The sequence below is a fragment of the Rana temporaria genome, chromosome 4 (assembly GCF_905171775.1).
Source record: "Rana temporaria chromosome 4, aRanTem1.1, whole genome shotgun sequence".
NCBI classification, from domain to species: domain Eukaryota; kingdom Metazoa; phylum Chordata; class Amphibia; order Anura; family Ranidae; genus Rana; species Rana temporaria.
The window spans coordinates 104,775,733-104,799,292 of NC_053492.1; the positions used below are offsets into that span (position 1 = coordinate 104,775,733).

General features: G+C 44.2%; 1 protein-coding gene across 2 annotated transcripts in view; it reads left to right on the forward strand.

Moving 5' to 3' along the window:
* The window catches only part of NCK1 (NCK adaptor protein 1), a 162,563-nt gene that overhangs the window by 70,808 nt on the left and 68,195 nt on the right, over positions 1 to 23,560 (forward strand). For both annotated transcript variants that reach the window (XM_040348714.1, XM_040348715.1), the window contains one exon: positions 14,405 to 14,648. In XM_040348714.1, the coding sequence (XP_040204648.1) occupies positions 14,423 to 14,648 (226 nt within the window). In that variant the 5' untranslated portion in view covers positions 14,405 to 14,422. The remainder of the gene's footprint in view (positions 1 to 14,404; positions 14,649 to 23,560) is intronic.

Here is a 23,560-nt window from a genome sequence, read left to right on the forward strand (position 1 = left end):
AAAAATTAATCCTGTGAAGGAGAAAAAGACAACCTAAGGTGGTTGAAACGGTTGGGAACCAAGTGGACCAGGGATCTCCCAAAGTTGTTGGAAAATCCCGGGTAAAACATGCCCCATCATGGGCATTCCAGGAACCCTAAAAGGAAAACATATCTGATGACACAGAAAAAAAAAAAAAAAAGTCAGGTTGTGACTGAGTCCTTGATACGTCTACTTTTGTTGAATTTCCATGGCGGTGAAATAGGGCTGGTAGGAGTAGGCCGTTTGGACGATCCTGCCTGTGGGGTGGAGGTGTCCATCGCTGGATCCAGCGTGATAAGCTTCAGGGAGAGTAGAAGTTTTTCCCCCTCAGGAAGGGATGTGAAGGAATAAGTTTTTCCCTTATGTGAGAATTTCAGGGCAAATGGGAAGGCCCACCAGTATCGAATTTCTTTCTGCATTAGAATAGAAAGTAAAGGCTTCAAGGCCCTACGCCTTTGGATGGTTAGAGGGGATATGTCCGCAAAGATTTGTACATTGACTCCTTGGAACAGGATGGAGGGATGTTGACGTGAGGCTTTCATTACTTCCTCTTTTACTGTGTAGTAATGTGGCTTTACCACAATGTCTCTAGGTGAACCGTCTTTTCTGAGAGGGCCAAGGGACCTGTGTGCCCTGTCCAATTCTAATTTATGAGCATTTATTGACGGTAGCAGGTGCTTTATGAGGTCCTGCACTGCTGTAGAAACGTCCAGAATGGATTCTGGGATCCCCCTGACCCTAAAATTCTCTCTCCTTGAACGATTTTCGAGGTCGTCAATTCTGTTCAAAGCAGTGTCAAGCTGTTCTTGCAAAGCATGTATGTGGTCAGTGTTCTGATTAGCCCTAGAAACAGTGATATCCAATTTTTGTTCTATCACCTCCATTCTAGAGCCGAGGTTTTGAAAGTCATTTCTAATGTCATTAGTTATTTTGTTGGCAGTGTTGGCCAGGCCTTTCTCCAGCAATTCAGAGAGTTTGAGGAAAAGTTCTCCTGCATTTTGAGGCATAATGGGCTCAGGTATGCCTGAGGAGAAAATGGCGCCTGAGGGGGATAATGCAGCTCCCATGGGGGAGATATGAGAGGCTGAGTGCTGCTGTGAGGGGTTCTCCATATCAGGAACTATGGCCACTGGTGAGAGAGACATGAGAGCAGGAGCGCCATGGGCAGTCATGTCTGCATAGGAGATGGGTTTCTGGGACAGAGTTTGTCTGTCCTCCTGTCTCCCCCCAGCGCTGGCTTCTGTTACCTGAGGCGCGGTCGCCATCTTGGATTCGCTCGGTAACTCCACCGGCGAATTACGGGTCCTCGGGTCCCGCCGGACCGCGCTGCTGTACATGTACAAGCAGTCCTAAGGTTCCCCCAGATGTGTGGCCAAAATTCGGGCCGTCGGCTGCCGTTCGTTCCGGGCTAGGGCGGCGAGATGACCGGGTCAGTGCGGAGCTCCCGGCTTAAGCAGCCATCACGGGTGCCTCCGCGCATGCGCCTCTCGGTAAAGGTATTTTTCTAAGCACTGAGGGTGTGGGACCATACCCTAAAGGACTTGTACCAAAGGAACAGTTGTCTTTAAAAATAAAATAAAAACTCCCTTTTGCTTGCCTACGTTTGTCATGTGACGCATTAACTCTATCTTCTGGATTGTAGAGTGACAGGGTCCTTCTTGACTGTTCACTTCCAGTGCTTTGGTGACATCACTTCATATTGCCAGGGTCTTTTCAGGAAGACCACGGTGTGATGATGTGGGTAACAGTGGCAGGTCCAGATTAGATCACGGTCTTGACTCCTGGATGTGGCATCCAACGTGAGGTTTATTGGTTATAATGTGTGTGTTTTTTTTTGTTTTTTTTTTATTGTAAAGTGTTTAACCTTTTGCCAACCGCCAGCAGTACCTTTACTGCTGGCAGGTGGCATGACCAGGCACTACAATGTACCTGTATGTCGCAGTGTACTTCCTGGTTTAGGGGGCGCGCATGCACGCTTGCTCAGCTGACCTGTGCTGTTATTGGACATATCGCGAGTTTGTCATCAAGTTACAGCCAATCTTTTTGGCTGTATACCTGCTGATCGGCTGTGGCCAATCACAGCACAGAGATCTGTGTTGGAAAACACGGCACACAGATCTGGCTGGAGATATATATACCAAATATATATATATATATATATATTCTAAAAAAGCAGATTTCTACCTGTTTTCAGAGCGTCTCCCAGCGATCACATGACTCCAGGGTTTTTTCTCTTCCCATCTGATAGCTCCAACAGGCAGGGCTGATATTCCCCTGCTGGTGTCAGCCAGGGAGGGGAGAGCCTGGAGTCAGGTGATCGCTGGGAGATTCTGTTAAAACAGGTAGATCCTTTTTTTGTTGTTGTAAAGAACAAGCACTAGGATACAGCTTTTTATCTGACAGAGGATGAGATGGTTTTAAAGCAGCAGGGAGAGACGCAGAGTAGCAATAATGAGAGCTGACATGCAGGGAGGGGAGGAGGACAAAGGGAGACAGGAGAGCTGCGGATGACGGAGGCACGTACTCTGACCACAGTGTCGGGGCTCAGCAGCCCTGATTATATTGTGGTCAGCATACAGAGGGGAGGGTAGAAACTGGCAGGATCAGCCAGGTATTTCGTTTGTCAAGTGGTTGTGAAACCCATACAGACCACTTTAACCTACAGGTAAGCCTAGATTAAGGCTTACATGTAGGTGCAACAAATATCTCCTACACGGTTTAGGAGATATTTGCAGAAAAGACTGCACCGATGTCTACGGCGCATGCCCGCTATAGACAACAGCGCCGGCGCACTAAACGTGCCGTTAGTGAGGGTGAACGTGCTATGCAAACTAGCTCATTATGACTTTCTCTTGCAGGGGTTTGTTTTTAAAGAAAGGCTTTAGAGGGTTTACTTCCTCTTTAAAGGGGGCCAAATGACACATTAAAAGCACTGTGCTGTATAACATGCTTTAAAGGAAAAGGATTAATTTTTTTTTATTTGGGTTAACAAATGCTTTAACCCCTTGATTGCCCTACGGATTATTCCGGTCACGCAGCCAGTGTCATTAGTACAGTATTATCACTGTATTCGTGTGACTAGCGATGCCATTGTTAGGGTTTCTCGCAGCCAGTTAGTGCCAGATTTCCCGCCACACTATCACAGTCACACTATACAAGTCCCTGATCACCGCCATTACTAGTATAGTGTCTGTATGGATTAGTATCTTGATCACCATCAGAACTATACTAGTGCCCCCAAAAATACGGTGTTGGCAGGATCAGCCCTGATAACTGCCGGCACTTGCGACGTTTATGAAGAAATTTTATTTTATTGGATATGGTTTGTAACGGTAGAAAATATATATTTTTTTTGTTTTGTTATACAATAACAAAAATACTGTGGCGATCAAAATACCACCAAATGAAAGGGTCCATTTGTGAATTTTGTTTTCAGTAGCACTGTTTATAATAAGAAAAGCGGCAGCGGCAGCATCTGCCTCCCTCTAGACTCGGCAACCTTATCCTTCACACTGTGTGAGACAAATCTTGTGAATTGATACAGCACTTGTAGTAAGCAGTGTGCAGCTGCTCTCTCTTCCTGTGCCCAGTTGCTCTTTGGTTTGAGTGGAGTATCGGCGAGGCATCTATCATATGAAAGTACAAGCAATCATCTGACAGCTCTTTTTATTAAACCAAACGCCCTGATGACACCACCAGTGATTGGAATCGGAAGTGTGCAGGAAATGCCACATAATATCATAATGTGTGAAATGCTCTGCCATGCTCAATGGGGAATTATATGCTAAAGATTTGTTTGTTGCTTTGTCAGATTAAACTATGCAAATGAATTCCTACTATAGGGAAATTATAGGTCAGCCCCTGATTAGTTAAAGAAAATTCAACCTCAATGGTTCTTGTTATAGTCCATATTTAAGGCTTCATGCCTCATGCACACTGCTCCTGCTAACCTCACATTTTTGACAGTTTAGGCCCCATGCACACGAGACGCTGGTAAACACGTGTTCAGAGGCATTTGGACAGCTTTTTCAACTGCCACTGAACACATTCAATGTTATCCTATGTGTCCATGCACACAGTCAAGTTTTTCTGTGTTTTTTGGCAGTTGCGTTTATGCTTGTTTTTTCAGAAGCAAAAAAATGGGTTCAGACGCAAAAGTTTTCGCGTTTCAGACGCAAATTGCGGCTAAACGCGATACCGGCGTTTTGCCGCGATTTCGTTTATAGGCGTTTTTAAAGGTGACCTATTTTTTTACATTAGAAATCTAAAAAATGATGGCAAATTATGAAAAACCATAAAAATTTCATTAAAAAAAATGTAATTGCTTGCATTGCATTGTGGACAATCCACAACTTGTGGCAGGTGACATGGCCTGGTGATGTGGCAAGTGGACAATCCACAACTTGTGGCAGGTGACGTGGCAAGTGGACAATCCACAACGACCACAAACGCTGAACGCCGTTAACCACTTGCGGACCATCCACCGTTCATTTACTTTATTTTAGGGCGGTTGCTCTGCGCCAGATCATGTACCTAGTACGTGATCCCACACCTTCGGGTTGGGGGCGTGCATGTGCGCCGCCAGGGACATAATCCCGCTATGATTGGACATAATAGGAGCTGATCTGCGGGTACCGCCGTGGACTCTGTCCGCCGGCACCCACCGTTAATTAGGCAGAGAGCCAGAACGGTGATCTGCTATGTAAGCAAGGCAGAGCAATGTTCTGTCAATGGGGAAGGCATTGATCCTGTTTTCCTGCAAAGCGGGTGCGTGGATTAATGCCTTCCCCTAGTAAGAGCACCTCCCACACAGTGCACAGACACTGGCTAGGTACACAGTTAACGCCTTGATTGCCTCCTGAGGTTTAACCCCTTCCCAGCTATTGTCATTAGTAAAGTGATCACTGTATTAGTGTCTCTGGTCCCCAAAAAAGTGGAAGTGTCCCAACTCTTCATTGCAGCTATAAGTCCCTTATTGGCACCATTACTATTAAAAAAATAAAAAATATCCCATATTTTGTGGACAACATAACTTTTGCGAAAAAAAAATCAATGTACGCTTATTGTGTGTGTGTGTGTTTTTTTTTTTTTTTTTTACACCAGAAATATGCATCGGAATACATATTGGCATAAATTGATGAAGAAATTTATTGAATATGTTTTATAGCAGAAGGTATACAATATTTAGTTTTTTTTTTTTCTTCCAAATTTGTCTGATTTATAGTGCAAAAAAACAAAACAAAAAAAAAAAGTTGATTTAAAAGAAGTATGTTTTTGTGTTTTCCTCCCCTATTCATACTTGCCTCAGTGGATAGAACATCAAACTGATGCTGCATCTGTCCCCCAGCGTCTCTGCACTGAGAACCGAGCCACCGAACATCACCGATGGCTCGGTTCTCACTCCTCCCCAAGCAGAGCGATGCTGACTGTCAGTCAGCATCTCTTCTGCTCGACTTCTCGGCGCTCATTGGAGCGCTGAGCAGTGGAGAGGTGAGGAGCGGACGTCTAGCATCTCACTGAGACTGCCATCAATCAGGGCAGCTAGCGGATCGAGACTTGGAAGTCGTGATGACTCGCTGCCCCGACTGATGGCAGTGACGTCAACGGAGAGCAGACTTTAGACCGCTCTCCGTTGAAAACAGGTCACGGGAGTGCAAAACGAATTGCACTCCTGTGACCCAGAGGAGAGGCCCGGCCTTAAAGGCTCATTCTGGACTAAGCACCACCAAAAGAAAGCTCTATTTATGGGGGGAAAATACATACATTTTGTTTTGAGTACAGTGTTGCACAACCGCGCTATTCTTGGTTAAAGTAACGCAGTGCCGCATTTCACAAAAAATTGCCCGGTCATTTAGGAGGGTAATTCTTCTGGAGGACAAATGGTTAAACTGTGGTCAATGAAATAAACACCCAAACGTTGCTAAACTCGCCTAAACAGGTTTGAAAAAATGTAGCTGAGGTGAGTTTATAACGCAGATTTTCTCCTGTCAGGATAAACGGCGTTTACAGGAAACCAGTGTTCATGAGGCCTTGGCATCACTGTTTCTGTCTCTGGACTTCAAGGAAAAAATGGCGGCGGGTATGAAACGCACTGCACAATGCCGCAGCATAAATCCGGGCTGTCATGGCAGGAAAGGTTCTGACGCTCCTGTGTGTCTGACGTCTTCATCATGCCCCCCCCCCCTTTTCTCTTAGGAGGATCTGTTTTTAGGATGAAAAGCAGACCAACCTGCTGAAGGTAGATAGATGCCTACACCTATCCACTGTGCTTAAAATTTTATTCCTATTGGCCAATAAGACGGTCCTTAATAGTGGGCGTGGTGCTCAGCTCTGACCTTACCAGGAAAAGTCAGAACGGTCATATATGCAGGGTTTCTGACAGGACTGCAGGAGACTTGTGACAGTGATGGGGACATTATTTCCTTCTACAGCAGGGATTGATGATTGTTGTATAGCACTATAGAGTGTCAGCACATTATTAATGAACACAACGTTGCTGTATGGGGGAGGCGCCTTCAATATGTACAAGTGCAGTGGGCCAGATGCCTGGATACAGCAGTGTTTCCTTCCAAACAAAGGAGAGCACCACAAATGTTACATTCATCACCATTATTTATTTTGGTGATTATTGCTGTATGTCTCCACAGACAAGCCCACCAGTAGTCACTTAGAGGAAGCAGAGTTTCTTGGCCTATAATGTTGTAGAGGTTTCAGATCCTCTTACTGCAATTTGCTACTTGAGGTTTTTAATGCAAGTATGAAAACTAAAGATGACACATTCCTTTTTATGAAGTTAAAGCAATCTTAAACCAAAAATAGAATATGTTGTAATTTACCAGTACTTGGCTGCATTCTTTTTTATTAATTTTAGGTTTTATATGAATAAAGTTGACTTCTGTGAGCACCCCTGTCAGTGTTGTGGTTTGTCTAACTGCTACATCTGCAGGACAGTGTGTTCTGTTGAAAGGGAAATGTAATGCAGCCACCACATCTATTGCCACGTACACACGACCGTTTTGTTGCGATGTAAAAAATGTAGTTACAATTACAGTGCATTATCCCAAGAACATGGCTTTATTATTGTAAAAAGTGGTCAGTATTGTACTCTGAGAAGAGCTGCACGATTAATCGTCAAGAATCGTTATCGCAATTTTTTTCCTGTTGCGATGTTGATAAAGTATTTACTGATCTTTTGTATGCAGAGAATTCTCTCAGCTGTCAAAAGTCTGGGCAATCTGCCAAGTTTTACAACATTCTTCATCAGTGGAAAAGTCTAAACATTTTGTCTTTTACATCAAAGGAATAGACTTCTGCATGTAAATTAGGAAAGCTTAACCACTTCAAAATGTCAAATGTCAAAAAAAGGTTTGGTGTTTAAGTTAAAATCATACTTTTTTTTATTGTTAAAAATGACTTGGAACCCCAAACTATATATATATATATCACTATTTTAGTAGAGACCCTAGAGAATAAAATGGTGGTTGTTGCGATTTTTTTATGTCACACTGTATTTGCGCAGCTGTCTTTCAAATGCAATTATTTGGGAAAAATTACTTTTAATTAAAAAAAAAAACTAACCAGTAGTTAGCCTAATTTTTTTTTTTTGTGTGATGTTTAGGTTTTACACTGCGACAATCGTAAGAGAATTGTGATCTTTATTCTAAGCAAAAAAATTGTGCTTTAATTTTGGCCAGAATTGTTCAGCTCTAACTCAGAGTAACAGTTGTATCAAAGCTCATCACAACGAACCACTCCATCCAGTCCACAGTACATTATAACCTGTGACAGGACAAAAAGAAGATCCAATAGGCTAACGCTTCCTCGGAGGAAGAGGCGAGGCTTTGGAACGCATTAGCCTATTGTATCCCCTTTTTGTCCTGTCACAGGTTATGATGTACTATGGACTGGACGGAGCTGTTCATTGTGATGAGCTTTGATACAACTGTTACTCTGAGTATAATGCTTAGCTTTATTATTGTAAACAGTGCTATGTTCTTAAGATAATGCACTAGGTCGGTGCACACTCTGTTTTATGGAGAACAGACAGTGGAGTACATTTACATTGGGCTGCCCATAGAGCTTGGGAGAGTCTGACCGTGTCCACTCTGCATAAACCCTTACAGACCACTTTGACCTACAGGTAAGCCTAGAGTAAGGCTTACCTGTAGGTGCAAGAATTATCTCCTTAACCTACACGGAACAAAGACAGCAGTGCACTGAGCGTGCCGCTACTAACGACATCATGCCGTTGGTGGCGGCTCCCACGCACATGCGCAGGAGTAACGTCATCGCTGCTCCGGCCAGTTACAGTGCCGGAGCAGGGATACCCGGAAGTCACACTGGGTATCCATGCGGCAATGGAGGAGGTGTCCGAGGACTGCTGTCTTGCAGGGTCTTTTTTTTTTTTTTTTTTTTTAGAGGGTTTACTTCCTCTTTAACCACTTAAGGACCGGACCAATATGCTGCTAAATGACGCAAGGGTTTTTTACAATTCGGCACTGCGTCGCTTTAACAGACAATTGTGCGGTCGTGCGGCGTGGCTCCCAAACAAAATTGGCGTCCTTTTTTCCCCACAAATAGAGCTTTCTTTTGGTGGTATTTGATCACCTCTGCGGTTTTTATTTTTTGCGCTATAAACAAAAATAGAGCGACAATTTTGAAAAAAATGCAATATTTTTTACTTTTTGCTATAATAAATATCCCCCAAAAACATATAATAAACATTTTTTTTTCCCTCAGTTTAGGCCGATACGTATTCTTCTACATATTTTTTTTTTTTTAAATCGCAATAAGCGTTTATCGATTGGTTTTCGCAAAATTTATAGTGTTTACAAAATAGGGGATAGGTTTTTTGTTTGTTTTTTACTACTAATGGTGGCGATCAGCAATTTTTTTTTTTTTTTTTTTTTTTTTTTTTTTTGTGACTGCGACATTATGGCGGACACATTTCGGACAATTTTGACACATTTTTGGGACCATTGTCATTTTCACAGCAAAAAATGCATTTAAATTGCATTGTTTATTGTGAAAATGACAGTTGCAGTTTGGGAGTTAACCACAGGGGGCGCTGTAGGAGTTGGGGTTCACCTAGTGTGTGTTTACAACTGTAGGGGGGTGTGGCTGTAGGTCTGACGTCATCGATCGAGTCTCCCTATAAAAAGGATCACTCGATTGATGCGCCGCCACAGTGAAGCACGGGGAAGCCGTGTTTACATACAGCTCTCCCCGTTCTTCAGCTCCGGGGAGCGATCGCGAGGGGGCAGCTAGAAACGAATAGCCGCGCCGTCGTCCCGGATCGCTCCTGAAGCCACGGGAACCGCCGCATGTGTGGGGGGGGGGGGGCACATCTAGGCAGGCACGTATGATGTGCCATTCTGCCAGCGTAAATGTACATGCGGCAGTCCAGAAGTGGTTAAAAGGCACATATGTGATGTCCGTCCTGCTCCGATCACAAATCCCTGGCTGATCGAAGCGATTTCCCGCTCTGTGTGGAAGAGCTTTAAGAATTGGTAAGCTCTAATATAATGTTTTGCTTTTGGCTTTAATCCCACTTTACCAGTTCTCTTCCTCCTTTTATGCCTGGGCAAATATACATGGTTACCTTAAAGTAAAAGTTTTTGTCTTTTGGATCATGTGTACATCTTCCACCCATTTAACATGTTCCAGCAGCTGCAGAGAACCAACCCCCCCCCCCCCCCCACATGTGGTCATGTCATTTATTCACAGGTTCTTGTGAATGCACAAACTGCCATCATCCATTGAGGCTGGCAGTTAGTTTGTAGTTCTGAATGGACTGCGAGTTCGCTGGTGAATGGCCTCTTGGTCAATTCACAAGCCCTGTAGCTTGTAAACAGTCCACTTCCTGTCTCAAGGCCAAACAGGAAGTGAGGGGAAATCTCTTTAAATTCAGGCATTTCCTTGGGGACCCCCAGATCACCAGAACTAGTGCCCCCATTGGAAGTTTTTCCCTCTATTACTTTTCTGGAGACGACCCAAAATCTGGGATTTCCTTTTACTTCCACATTTAATGATAATGGTAAACAGGACAAATACAGAGGGTGACTCTCTTTTTAAATGCCAGCAGCTACAAATACTGCAGCTGCTGACTTTTAAAAAAGGAACACTTGCCTATCCAGCGTGCCTGTGAAGTCTGCAGACGAGGAAGAGTAATCGCTGGGTCCTCGGATGGTGCCGCCGCCATGCTCGGTGAGGGAATAAGGAAGTGAAGCCTTACACCCTCACTGGTCCCCGCTCTCTCCTGGGAACAGTGTTTCCCAGAAGACAGCGGGGGGGGGGGGGCGACACACACACACACACACACACACACAGGGCGACACACACACACACACACGAAGGGATGTGACTCCCGTGGGAGTCGATACCCGGAAATGATGTAAATACCTGTCTTATACAGGTACGCTGCACCCCCTCCCCTTTGAAAGGTGCCAAATGTGACAGCGGAGGAGGGGGGGTCTTCCGAAAAGCGGAAGTTCCAGTTTTGGGTGGAACTCCCCTTTTAATGAGGGCACAGACAGGGATTCTAATGCGGCCTAGGCACTCTTGCTGTAATGTGCCAGTATGGCGGTTACTTTGCGTGGCATATATATTGTACACTTAGCTGTGTGTGCGCTCGGCTTTCTTTGTACATTTGGGGATAACATTTCTAGCAATCGGGAAAAGAGACAAACGGACGACCGCTCTAGAATTCCATCATGCCTCTGCACGACAAATGTTGGTGAAGGTTGGAAGTAGGACATGAATGTGGGGCAAGCACCACAAGGAGGTGCACGAGGACTGGAATGTCCGTATGGACGCTTCAACCTCAGGACATCCGAGCTTCCTGGCTAGCCTCTTCAGATGTCACGTAGACAGTGCAGTAATAGATACGTTTTTTTTTTTTTGGGTAGGCAGAGCCTGATGAAGTGATTCGGGGTCCCTAGTTCCCCCCTCAGGTCTGCTTTCTTTTCTTGTGATTGACAGCAGGCAGTTGGGGATCCACAGCCTGCTATTGGTTCTAGAGACCTCCCACAGCCCAGCAGGCTCTGCCCACTATCGGCGTCACTGGTTGCTAGGAAGCCAACAGTGGTGGTGTTAATGACCAGTGACGGGTGGTAGGGGCAGCAGCGGCAATCGGTGTGGGTGCAGCCCCACATCAAGGAAGACGTTTCCCGGAGTGGAACTTCTATTTTTTTTTCTGCATCAAGTTATCCTTTTCAGACGTTTTTTGAAATAAAAAAACTCAATGTACTGTATTAAGTTTTTTTTTTTTTTTTGTCAGCTTGCTTAGTAGTAACAGCAGCTTATTCCAGATATTGGGTAAAAATAGTTTTCTGTAAGCTCAAGATCCGCTTCTCCACTTCCTGAGGCAGCGGTTTTAAGTATTGTCTGATTAGTCCTTGAAACAGGAAGCGCACAGTTATATTTCACTGCAAACAATACTCTGACTTTTTCGCCAACAATTCAGAGCCCCTCCATGGGCTCTTCAGACATAACAATCTGGGCAAGCACCTAAACTAGCATTGGACCCTTCTTATCCTCTTATAGCGGCAGCACATTTTTCCAAATGTCTTAACAGTATTTTGGCTTGGTGTTGCCATAGAAGCAAGGAATAACCTCTATGTTCTATGAAAACTAGTGATAGTAGGTCACGCAAGTGGTCAAATAAACCAAAGAAATCTAGTTGTGAAAACCATCTGCAAGCACACCAAGGGATATCCGCTTTGTCATGGATAACTAAAAATACTGTCCTGTGGTAAACAAAGTAATTCTAGTGCAAAGATTAGTGGATTACCTAAAAGCTATGTAATCATAAAAAAAAAATATAGAAAAAAGTGAAAATAATATCCACTTGTAAGTTAAAGTCCATGTGATGATCCATTCTTCACTGAGAAATAAATTGGTGCATCCTCCGCCAGCGTAATAAATTGTCACCAAAAATGAATATAAGGAGGTTTACCACAGTTCCATGACCTTCTAAATTAAATCGCATGAATAGAAGCTTCCTGGCAAACTGCAGGACACACAACTTGAGCCCTGGTTCACATTGATGCTACTTTGAAATCGCACTACTTCACTTGAATTAGCGCGATTTCAAAATGACAAGGTCAGCGCGATTTTAGGTACTACTTGATTGACATATCTGTGTGGCTTCATGCACAGATGTCTATTGAAGTTGCTTTAGGGAGCTTTCCGATTTATGTGACAGCCAATCACATCGGTCACATGACTGTCTGCCTCAGCCTCCCGGCATTTTGAACCCCTAAAGGGCTGCTAGGCGGCCAGCGGGAAGGCGTTAAAGTAGATGTAAACCCTTGCATATACCCAGTGAAGTGAACAGCTGCAGATGATGCACAAAGATTAAACAAATCTCCCAACAAAAGTCTGCTTTCTTCAGCTTTCTTAACCACTTCAGCACGGACCATTTGGGTGGGTGGTCAAAGACCAGGCCACTATTGGGCACTGTGCAGCTTTAACTGACAATTGCGACGTGGCTCCCAAACAAAATTGACGTCCTTCCCCCCCCCCCCACAAATAGAGATTTCTTTTGGTGGTATTTGATCACCTCTGCAGTTTTTATATTTTGCCCTATAAACAAAAATAGTGCGACAATTTTGAAAAAAATGCAATATTTTTCACCTTTTGCTATAATAAATATCCCCAAAAAATATATTATTTTTTTCCCCTCAGTTTAGGCCGGTGCGTATTCTTCATATTTAAAAAAAAAAAACTCTAAGTGTTTGGTCTGCACAAAAGTTATAGCATCTACAAAATAGGGGATAGTTTATGGCATTTTTTTTTTATTTATTTATCTATTTTTACTAGCAATGGTGGCGATCAGTGATTTTTTTATTTCGTGGCTGCCACACTATAGCGGACACATAGGACATTTTTGGGACCATTGTCATTTTCACAGCGAACAGTGCTATACAAATGCACTGATTACTGTGAAAATGGCAGTGAAGGGGTTAATCACTAGGTGGCACTGTAGGGGTTAAGTAACAATGCATAGTGTTTCTTACTGTAGGGGGGGTGGGTGGGCTCTGTGTCACATGACACTGATCTCTGCTCTGAGTACACAGAGCTGAGATCAGTGTCACTAGTCAGAGAGGGGAGATACTTGTTTACACAAGCATCTCCCCGTTCTATACCTCCGTGAGACGATCGTGGGGATCCCCACGGTGATAGAGTCCACAGGGAAGGTGGCGGCGCGCTCGCGACCACAGGGCAGGCATTTAAAGGGCCACGTACAGGTACGTGATTTTGCCTGTCCGTGCCATTCTGCCAACGTATATCTACGTGGGCCGGTCCTCAAGTGGTCAATTCTTTAAAATGTGCACATTGTGTTAGAAATTTCCTCTTTCTACTCACCACTGGGAGTGGATTCTTGGCATACACTGTGTCAGCTGTTTGGAGGAAAGGCACCCCCCCCCCCTCCCACATAGGCAGAGAAAGGAAGGAATATGCTGTGAATAGACCAGCTCTCAGCTAATCTATTTATAGCACACACCTACAGTTATCATGCTGATAACTGAAGAATGGAGCAGCAGAAATACATGGGACTTACGGCTTTGGAGAGAGATAAGAAAACACTACAGATATATGTGCCTAGGTCAAATTTTATGAATCTGGTTTACATCCACTTTAAAGTAACTTGGCTTGCCTTCCCTGCTTCTGTGTTTTGCCTTGAATCCTGAGCTGCAAACATCTGTAGGATGCCATTGCTAACCTTTCTGCTAAAATGGCTATTCCCTCAGTCATACTCATTCACTTAAGCCAAGACTTTGAGTACCTGATTGGAGCTAGTATGCAGATCAGGAGTTGTGATTTCATCTGCTGCATTCTTGTTCTGGGTCAGTGACGTTGAAGTCAAAGGCATCCAGGCAATTAGCATTTTCAAGAGGTTCTCTCAGTATAGGCTTTCCAGATTTTTTTTCTCTGTTAAAAAAAGTATTACCGGAATTTCACTGCTTCATACCTCATGAATTCTAGTTTTATGGTGTATGGTTTGCATGTTGATTCCCCAGGTGTTCTCTTGATTTAGATGCAATATCTTGGAATGTATGCCCGGATCTCCCAATCTGTATAGCCATTAAATGGTATATTTTTCTCCCTATTTAGTTTGGGTTACAGAGAAGAAATCGGTAATGGTGTGGCTAAGAGGGGAAAATGCATATGAGCGTGTGTTAAAAGTTTTGGGGGGTTGAGTCTATAATAATGATCCAGGGCTTGGTGCCAAGATTGCATGGCTGAGCCCGTGAAAGTTCATAATTTATTTAATTGGGTTTGTGTGGCATAAAGCAAAGGTCTCATAGTTGGGGTGTACCATGTATTGGAAGGGTAAAGAAAGCTCACACCCATCAATTTTGTTTGATTTGTCTTGCAGTGCCCAAAAGATTAGAAGATGACGGACGAGGTGGTTGTGGTCGCCAAGTTTGACTATGTGGCCCAGCAAGATCAAGAATTGGACATCAAAAAGAATGAGCGACTCCTGCTTCTAGATGACTCCAAATCCTGGTGGCGGGTGCGGAATTCAATGAACAAGACTGGCTTTGTGCCCTCTAACTATGTAGAGAGAAAGAACAGTGCCCGAAAGGCCTCTATTGTGAAGAACTTAAAGGACACATTGGGTAAGTAAGCACTACCTGCAGCAATCACATTAATTAATCCCTTAGATATGACTGGTCATCTACTGGTATTGCAAAAACTTTTAATTCAAATGCTTGGGTTTTAAGGTGTCTTATTGATTGAAAGTCCATAAAGGTAAAAGGTTTCCATTTTGCACTGTACAGCATGCATGCACACAATTCTAAAAGTAAAACTGTAGGCAGGCTATCATTGCAAATATTTGTATGTTCTTAACAAAAGTAAATAAGCCAAATAGACTACATTGTTTAGTTTATCTTTGATCTTCAAAAATTACAGTGGAAATGATTTTCAGTTTATAGGCCTCATGCTTACTGGATATATTGCAGCTGCTTCCAGGGGCATCTGGAATTTGTTTTCTTTTTTGCCTCAACTCCCCTGCATGTTGCACACAAAGGCTTTTAACCGCATTTAGAGGCAGGAAAAAAAAAAACACTACCAGTGCGTCCAGGTGCAGAAAAAGACGCTTGACACTGTTAACTGCATCTAAACGCTAGGTGCGTTTAGTGCTTCAGTGTTCATTAAAATAGGCAGAATAAATTATTTTTCTGGCCAATAAAATGAATTAATGGCCAAGCTCTTGATGCCTGTAAATGCACCTAAAAAAACTTGTAAAAGCTCAGGCTTTTTTTTCCCCAGGAGGCCTTAAGGAGGTAGGGGCCGCCCCCGTGACAGAGTGCGGCCGTCCGTTTTTGGGACAGGCTGCGGCCTGGTGGAGCGCCGTCTAGGCCATCTTTTGCCTCACCCTTCCAGTGATCTCCCCTACCCTGAGGCTCCTCGCCAGCCGCCCCAAGCCTCACCCACCGCCCCTGAGCAGACGGTCCTCCATCCCCACCTTCCTCTGGCTCAACCAGGCGGCCATCTTGGTACACCCTGACTGTAAAGCAGGGTCAGCCCAGTATCACCTCCCCTGCCATAACCACTGGGGATAGTACTCACCAATCATAATCTGTAAAATCCCACACCACTCAGACCACCTCTCCAATCTACTGTATTGAACCTCTTCACCCCCGTCTTTTGACCCCGCACCGGCCGTACAGACGACAAAGGAGCACCAAGCAGTCGCAACCTGCGCCTTCAACAGGCAAGAACCCAGGCCACCGTCACCTTAGTCTTGTTGATCCAGGTTCTATCCGATCGCCTTGAGGGATCAGGAAGGAATTTTTCTCCCCCACTGTAGCATATTGGCCTCGCTCAGCAGGGTTTTTTTTCACCTTCCTCTGGCTCAACCAGAAGGGTCAGATTGGGGGGACCACCACACCGCCACCGTCGGCAGCACAGTTCTTAAATCAGTAACTGCCGTAGCTAGCCACAAGTTAGTGGTAAAAGTCACTAACCACCAGATTTGTCACCGCGTATCATATTGTCATCGTCAACGTTTGTTGGGGATCATGCTTAACCTTAGGTATTCAGCAAACACTATTTGGGGACTAAGGAACACCGCCGCAACCTTACCAGACACCATTCAAAAAATATTAGAGACAACAACTATCAAGGCCTGGCAGTGATGTACAAGTCTCACCTCGCGCTCAAAAAACCTATAGTGTTCATTGCCATTCATGGAAACGCTTACTCTGCAATTACAAACACCCCAGGACACCGTTTACATCTATGCTACAGACAGCCAGGACCAAAGCCTTGCATCACTAATGGAATTTATCTCGACGTATACATTGAACACCAAACACCTCCTGCTACTTGGAGACTTCAACCTCTGGGCTAGCTCCCCACAGGACCCCATTGCGAAGGCCTGCATTGACCAATTAGGACTAGGTCTGCAGCAACTGATAGGTGCGACCATGCATCTATCAGGTCACACCCTCGATCTTATCTTCAAACAAGATATAGACATTAACATAATGGAGAATAGACCGTTACCCTGGACAGATCACCATGCAATCAACTTCAAAATAATCAACAATACCGTCCTCAAAAAAAACGGCAAACCCGTTAACATCACACTGGACAAGATCCCAGAAGAAACTCCACTCTGAGCTCTTCAAAACCACATTAGCAAATAAAATAACAACAATAAACCAAAATCAATCGTCAGTGGAAATACTCAATTTCATTAACAAAGTTTTACTACAGACTGCAGATGAAATCGCTCCGAAACGCAGAACGCTTATCCGAAAAAACAACTCCGGCTGGTTCAATGACGCTCTTTCACTATTGAAGCAAGAACGCAGAAGAGCGGAAGGCACCTGGAGAAGAAACCCAACTACCGAAACCCACAAAATCTACAAATCAATTACAAAGATATATCATAAAGAAATCTTCAAAGCAAAAAAAGAACACTTCTCAATCATTCTCGCAAAAGCCCTGAATCGTCCCCGTGAGCTCTTAATTTAGTCACCCAAAACATGAACCCAGCCTGCCTAGAGGCTCCGAATCGTGATTCTCAAGATGTTTACAATGAATTATCGGATTTTTTCATTAACAAAATCAAAAATATCTTTGAAACAATTTAGCAAAATAAAACCACCAACCCTGTCCCTACAAAACAAAAAGGTGACGATATTACAAATATACCTCAATCTATAAAATTTAAACACCAGCCCATTTCCATCGACACCACCAAAAATATCATCGGTAGCCTGCGGGACAGTACAGCACCGTATGACATCATTCCCACAAAACTGCTGAAAGAATGTGCCGAGACATTGGCGCCCGCGGTCTTGCACCTCATAAACCAATCATTTAAGAAAGGCATGGTGCCGACCTCCCTAAAACAAGGCATAATAAAACCCATTTAAAAAAAACTAATCTCCACCCAAAGAACCCAAGCCACAGTCGACCTATAACAGGTCTCTGCGTTTTCTCCAAGGTCATGGAGAAAGTTGTAGTACAACAGCTACCACAGCATTTAGACACCCATAAATTACTGGACCCACTACAATCGGGTTTCTGGCCAGGTCATGGCACGGAAACCGCACTTCTCAAAATATTGGATGATGCTCTTGAAGCGGCAGACGGAGGAGAATATTGTCTTCTGATACTGCTAGACCTTAGTGTGGCGTTTGACACAGTAGATCACAAAATCTTGCTGACTCGGCTCACAGAAGTGGCCAGACTCGCAGACTCTGATCCACCCTGGTTCTCATCATTTCTGGAAAATCGATCCCAGATAGTGAAACTAGAACCTTTCACTTCAGAAGCGCATACTCTGACATGTGGAGTCCCTCAAGGGTCCCCCCTGTCGCCCGTGCTTTTCAACATTTACCTTCGCCCACTCCTCAAAATGATCAGTAACCAGGATCTACTCTACCATTCTTACGCCGATGATACTCAGCTTTACTTTCGTATAAACAACAAAAAGGACCAATACCTCGGACTAGAAAAATCCCTCACTCTTATAGACAACTGGATGACGGAGAGTCACCTCAAACTCAATGGTTCAAAAACAGTACTCCTTCTGGTCCATGTAAACACAAGGAGATCGGCCAGGACGACATGGTGGCCCCCGCCGATATTTGGACAGACATCACCCCCAGCACCAAAGTCAAAAGTCTAGCAGTAATTTTTGACTCCGACATGACGATGCTCAAATTGGGACAGTAATCAGCGGGTCTCGCCATCTCTTGCGTCTACCAAGAAGACTTGTGCCATTCATTCGAAAAAAAGACACCGCAGTAGTAGTAGGAACACTAATAAACTCCAAGCTCGATTATGCTAACTCCCTCTACTTGGGTCTCTCAAAGTACCAGAATACCTGTCTGCAAGTGGTCCAGAACACGGCTGCGCGAGTGGTAACAGGCAAAAAACCCTGGGAATCAATTTCCCCCACCCTGAGGTCCCTTCACTGGCTGCCCGTCAAGGACTGAATCGCATTCAAGGCCCTCTGCCTGACGTACAAGTGTGTACAAGGCATGGCCCCCCCCCCCCCCCAATATCTATGTGGGAAAATAAAATGCCACAACCCCAATCGCGTTCTCCGATCAGCCAACCAAAATCTACTACAAATCCCCAAGGCACGCTACAAGCGCAAAGGAGAACGAAGATTCGCAGTCCAAGGACCCCGACTGTGGAACTCATTTACGAACGGAAGAGAATCACCAGGCCTTCAGAAAAAAACTCAAGACCCACCTTTTCTGAAGACTAAAAGAAAGGAAAATGGATGCCAAGCGCCTTGAGGCGATTCAGTTCGCATTTGTAGCGCTATATAAGTTATTCACTCACTCACTTAAGTGGTTAGAGGAAGTAAACTCTGATGGGTGTTGCTTCCTCTTTTGCTCACTACAAACTAAAAGCATAATGGGTTAGTATACATCGCATACTAGCCCATTATGTGACACTTACCTGCAAACGAATCCAGCACTGTCCCCTGTGCAGGCTGTGTCCATCCTCCAGCTCTGTGATTGGCCGGAGCCGCGTGACGTCACTCCCGTGCATGCGCACGAGAGCCGCCGGTAACGGCACAGTCTAACTGAAGCAACGGCACAACGTGCCATTGCTTCATTGTGCATGTGTCGATGACTTTGACAGGTACAGGGGGATATCTCCTAAACCGTGCAGGTTTAGGAGATATCCAGGGTAGCTACAGGTAAGCCCTATTATAGGCTTGCCTGTAGCAAAAAGTGGTATGTAAGGGTTTACAAGTGTGATTCCCGAAGCTCAGCATCAAGATTGCAATTCTATTTAATGGTGCTTGTTCACACTAAGGGCTTGTTCACGTTTGACTAAATTTCTAACTCTTAACAAACACTCCTATAGCGTTTGTATGGCGTCAATCAGCTTTAGTATGAGGCATTTTACAAGCATTAAACATGCGCCCTATGCACGGTTTTGAAGCGTTTGATCAGCGTTAAGCTGCTCCACAATGGAAAGTGACATAAATTAACTAATTTTAACCCCCCTGTAGCTGCACCGCAAACGCCTGTCAGAGCATTTGCGAAGCGTTACCATAGACTTGAATGGGAGATGTTGAAAGGCTTCAAACGCCTCCTGACTCATCAACAGGCTTCAATTTTGGAGTGACGCTAATGCTTCATGTTTTAAGTGTGCACAGGACTATGTGCTGTCTATTGTATTGGGGCGTTTTTACCGCCTCTGAAACTCCTGCTTTTAATGCCAGTTTGAAGTGTTAAGTAGCATGAAGCTTGTCGCACAGGTATTTCAGTGCATGAACGATAAATGCCTGTTCCTTCAGTGCCAGTGAGGGCTTGTTATAAAGCTAATTTTAGGCTTGCTAAGAATATATGCATGTTTGAATTCCCATGGCCTAGCCTTGGTTCTGTGGTATTTAACCCATTTTATTTTTGTCCCATTTTACTTTTAATAGAAATATTGCATCTCTGAAATCTTAATATTGAGCTCCTAAGTCAGAGATGAAATTAGCAGTGCAGCAAACATATTGAAATACTAAACATAATGACATTGGCCGAGATGCCCTATTCCAGGCCTCAAACTGCTATGTAATGTAATTTATTCTGAAACTTGGTTCAGATTCTTAGCTGTGGCTTTGATCCAATTACACACGCATGGGTTGGTGATGATCTTTAAATGATTTCTAGGAAGTAACATTTTTGGCAGTTTTACATCTTGTTTGGCCTTTTAACAGTGGCATTAGGGGTTATCTTGGTTCAGGAGTTTAACTAAAGGTCTAGTGATTTTATGTGGTATTCTCTATTGCTAGCTGTTGTTTCGACAAGACGTGTTTGCTAAAATGATCATAAATATTCCATGTATTCATTTTAACAAAGTGTTGTGTTGAACGTATGCAGCGATGCTGAGCACAGTACCGCCATTGTGCTGTTATATTGCCAAGACTGAAGTAGAACAAATGAACGGTCAAGAAGAGATTATAAGTAAGATGAAATTGAGGAGGTAGTAGACTGAGGCAGTAGACACTTTCAGGCACTTTTAGGGCTCAATTTCCAACTTGACAAATGCGTACGTTACATATACAAAACAGAATGAAAAATAGGCTCATGAGTGCCCCTGGAATTAGCCTCTGCCTTAGAATTGATTCTGTGGAGTAATGGATGATGCTTCTACAGAATGTGTATGTTACCCCTTTTCTTCCCGTTCTTTGTGAAAATTCTTATGCTTTTATCATGCAGCACTAAGGGGTCCCTTTATAGTGGAAAGGGGATACCTCTGGACAATGCAGGGTTTACTCCACTGCAGTGTGTGCCAGGCCTGTACAAATACCGCCCCCCCCCCCCCCTCAAATGACCCCCTTTTTGGAAAGTAGATGATCCAAGGTATTTAGTTGGAGACATAGTGAGTTATTTTAAATTGTATTTTTTTTGTCTAAATTTTCTGGTAAATGCAGGAAAGAAAACAAAAATGTTTTGTGTTTTTGTTTTTTTCTCTTTCTTTTGAAGCAATGGCACTTGTTTCGAAATCCTGAGAAAAAAGTGTAATGCATATTTGTTAGTACCTGTGTAGATCCGTTTGCATTCCTCTACAAGTTTATGGTAATCCATAATCTGAAGGTTTAAAAATCATATCCTGATTTATTCAGTGGGCAGTACCACTGACAAAAGCAATCCATTCAAATTACTGTAAATTCAATTTGGCTGTTAAAAAAAAAAAAATAAAAAAAAAAAAAAAATTCAGGGGGCATCCTGAAAGCCTGTCGGCCGTTCCTGTACAGTTCTCTGAAATTCAGTCGCAGATTGCATTATTGAGACTGCTGCAAGCGTAAATGAGACCTTAAGAGACATATGGGGTTTCCAAAAAATATATATATACTCACCGAAAGTGATCGATCTGATGCTGCATTTGTCCCCTGCCGAATCTGCACTGAGAAATCATACACTGCTGATCGCTTAGCTCTCCCCTCCTCTCTGAGCAGAGAGCTGTGGCTGCTGGAGTTGACTAATAAATGCAGACACAGCCAGAAAACTAGTTTTCTAGAAGTAGATCAACCATGGCATCCCTCAATTACCCAAGTATATCACTATGATCAGCTGTCTCACTGACCAATAGCAATTTGTGGGAGGCAGAAGGGGGCAGGCAAGTTTTAACACTACTAGAAGTGCTGTAGAATGACGGAGTCAGATTGGCCCAACATTCCTGCCTAGCAGGGCTATTGACAAGGTACAGTAGATGCTGTATATGCAGGTAGGTACCTGCAGTTTTTGCCTATCCGCAGCTTTTTTGGTTGTTCGATTAAACAAGTGATCTTTCACATGCACATCTAAACAAATGAGAGAGGACAGTTTCTCTTCCATCTGCTTGACAAACAAATCGGACAACCCTTTTGTCCTTAAAACCACAACATGCCAGTAGTGTGCCAGGGACATACGTACAGAAAACTAGTTTTGGACGAGTGTTGCTAATGTCTAGCCATAGGAAATCCTTAAGCTGGTTAATTGAAAGTAATTATAGATGAAGATTTTCAGAAGACGAGATGGCAAAAGACAAATCCACTCAATTTGAAATAGCTACAACAATGATGTGGCAAACCTCTCTTTAGACCTTATGTAAGGATTTAGAAACCAAGAGCTTGCAATGTAACCATACATAATACAAGGCCGTATTTCTCAAAAGCTTTTACCCCAGAGCAAATCCATTGGGGGTCAGTGGGGGAAAATGCACATTGATTTCTTTTTTTTATTTTTTTTTTTATTTAGTACCAGACAGCCAGTCCTCGCGGACCTTTAACAAACACAAAAAATAAAAGTACAGTAGAGAAAACATTTCTCATACACAGGTAAAGTAGCATATATGAAACTATAGTCCCAGATGTATTACATCATAGAAGGTTGGAATATGTCTAGGTCCCGGTAAAGGTGTGTCTTACGCGACTGTGTTTAACGTCCCGTGTCCCGGCGACTGGGCCCGGTCGGCCTGGCCCCTAGTTCCCTTTTCCGTTTTCATAGTAGAGAAAAATAGTGGAAGGGTGAGAGAGCAGTATAGAGAAGAGTAGAAAGAGGTATAGTGAAAGGTGGGTGGGGCTGCACGAGCAAGGACCTTCCAAGGCGCCCATCAATAGGGCGTAGGGTATTACTTTTAGAGGTCGACCGATATGGGTTTTTCTCTGGCCGATACCGATGCCGATTTTTAGAATTTGGGGCGGCCGATGGCCGATATATGATGCCGATTTTTGCGGCCGATATTTTAGGCCGATTTTTTATTTTTTGGCAGGTGGCGCTAATTGGCACTGGCAGATTGCACTGGATGGAACCAATTGGCAAAAGCAGATGGCACTGATTGGCAGGTGGCACTGAATGGCACTGGCAGGTGGCACTGGTTGGCACGTGGCACTAAGGTGGCAGGTGGCACTAATTGGCACTGGCAGGTGGCACTAATTGGCACTGGCAGGTGGCACTAATTGGCACTGGCAGGTGGCACTAATTGGCAGGTGGCACTAATTGGCAATAGTTAGCACTGGCAGATGGCACTGGTTGGCACTGGCAGGTGGCACTAATTGGCAGGTGGCACTGGATGGCCTTGGCAGGTGGCACTAGCAGGTGGCACTGGATGGCACTGGCAGATGGCACTGGATGGCATTGGCAGGTGGCACTGGATGGCATTGGCAATGCCAGGTGGCACTGGATGGCACTAGATGGCATTAGCAGGTGGCACTGGATGGTATTGGCAGGTGGCACTGGATGGCGTTGCCACTGGCAGGTGGCACTGGATGGCATTGACAGGTGGCACTGGATGGCATTAACAGATGGCACTAGTTGGCATTGGCAGGTGGCACTAGTTGGCATGGCATTGGCAGGTGGCACTGGCCGGCTTGGCATTAGCAGATGGCACTGGCAGGTTTCACAGCACATAATGTAGCGGATAATGTGTGAAACTCTCTATACAGTTTCACAACTGCTGCAGAGAGAAAGAGGAGCTCAGATTCATTGCGATGTTGAAGGTGGGCGGGACCCGGGTTGGGCAGGGCTCAGCTGTCCACCAGCCAATGGGATGAGATCATTGGCTGGATAGC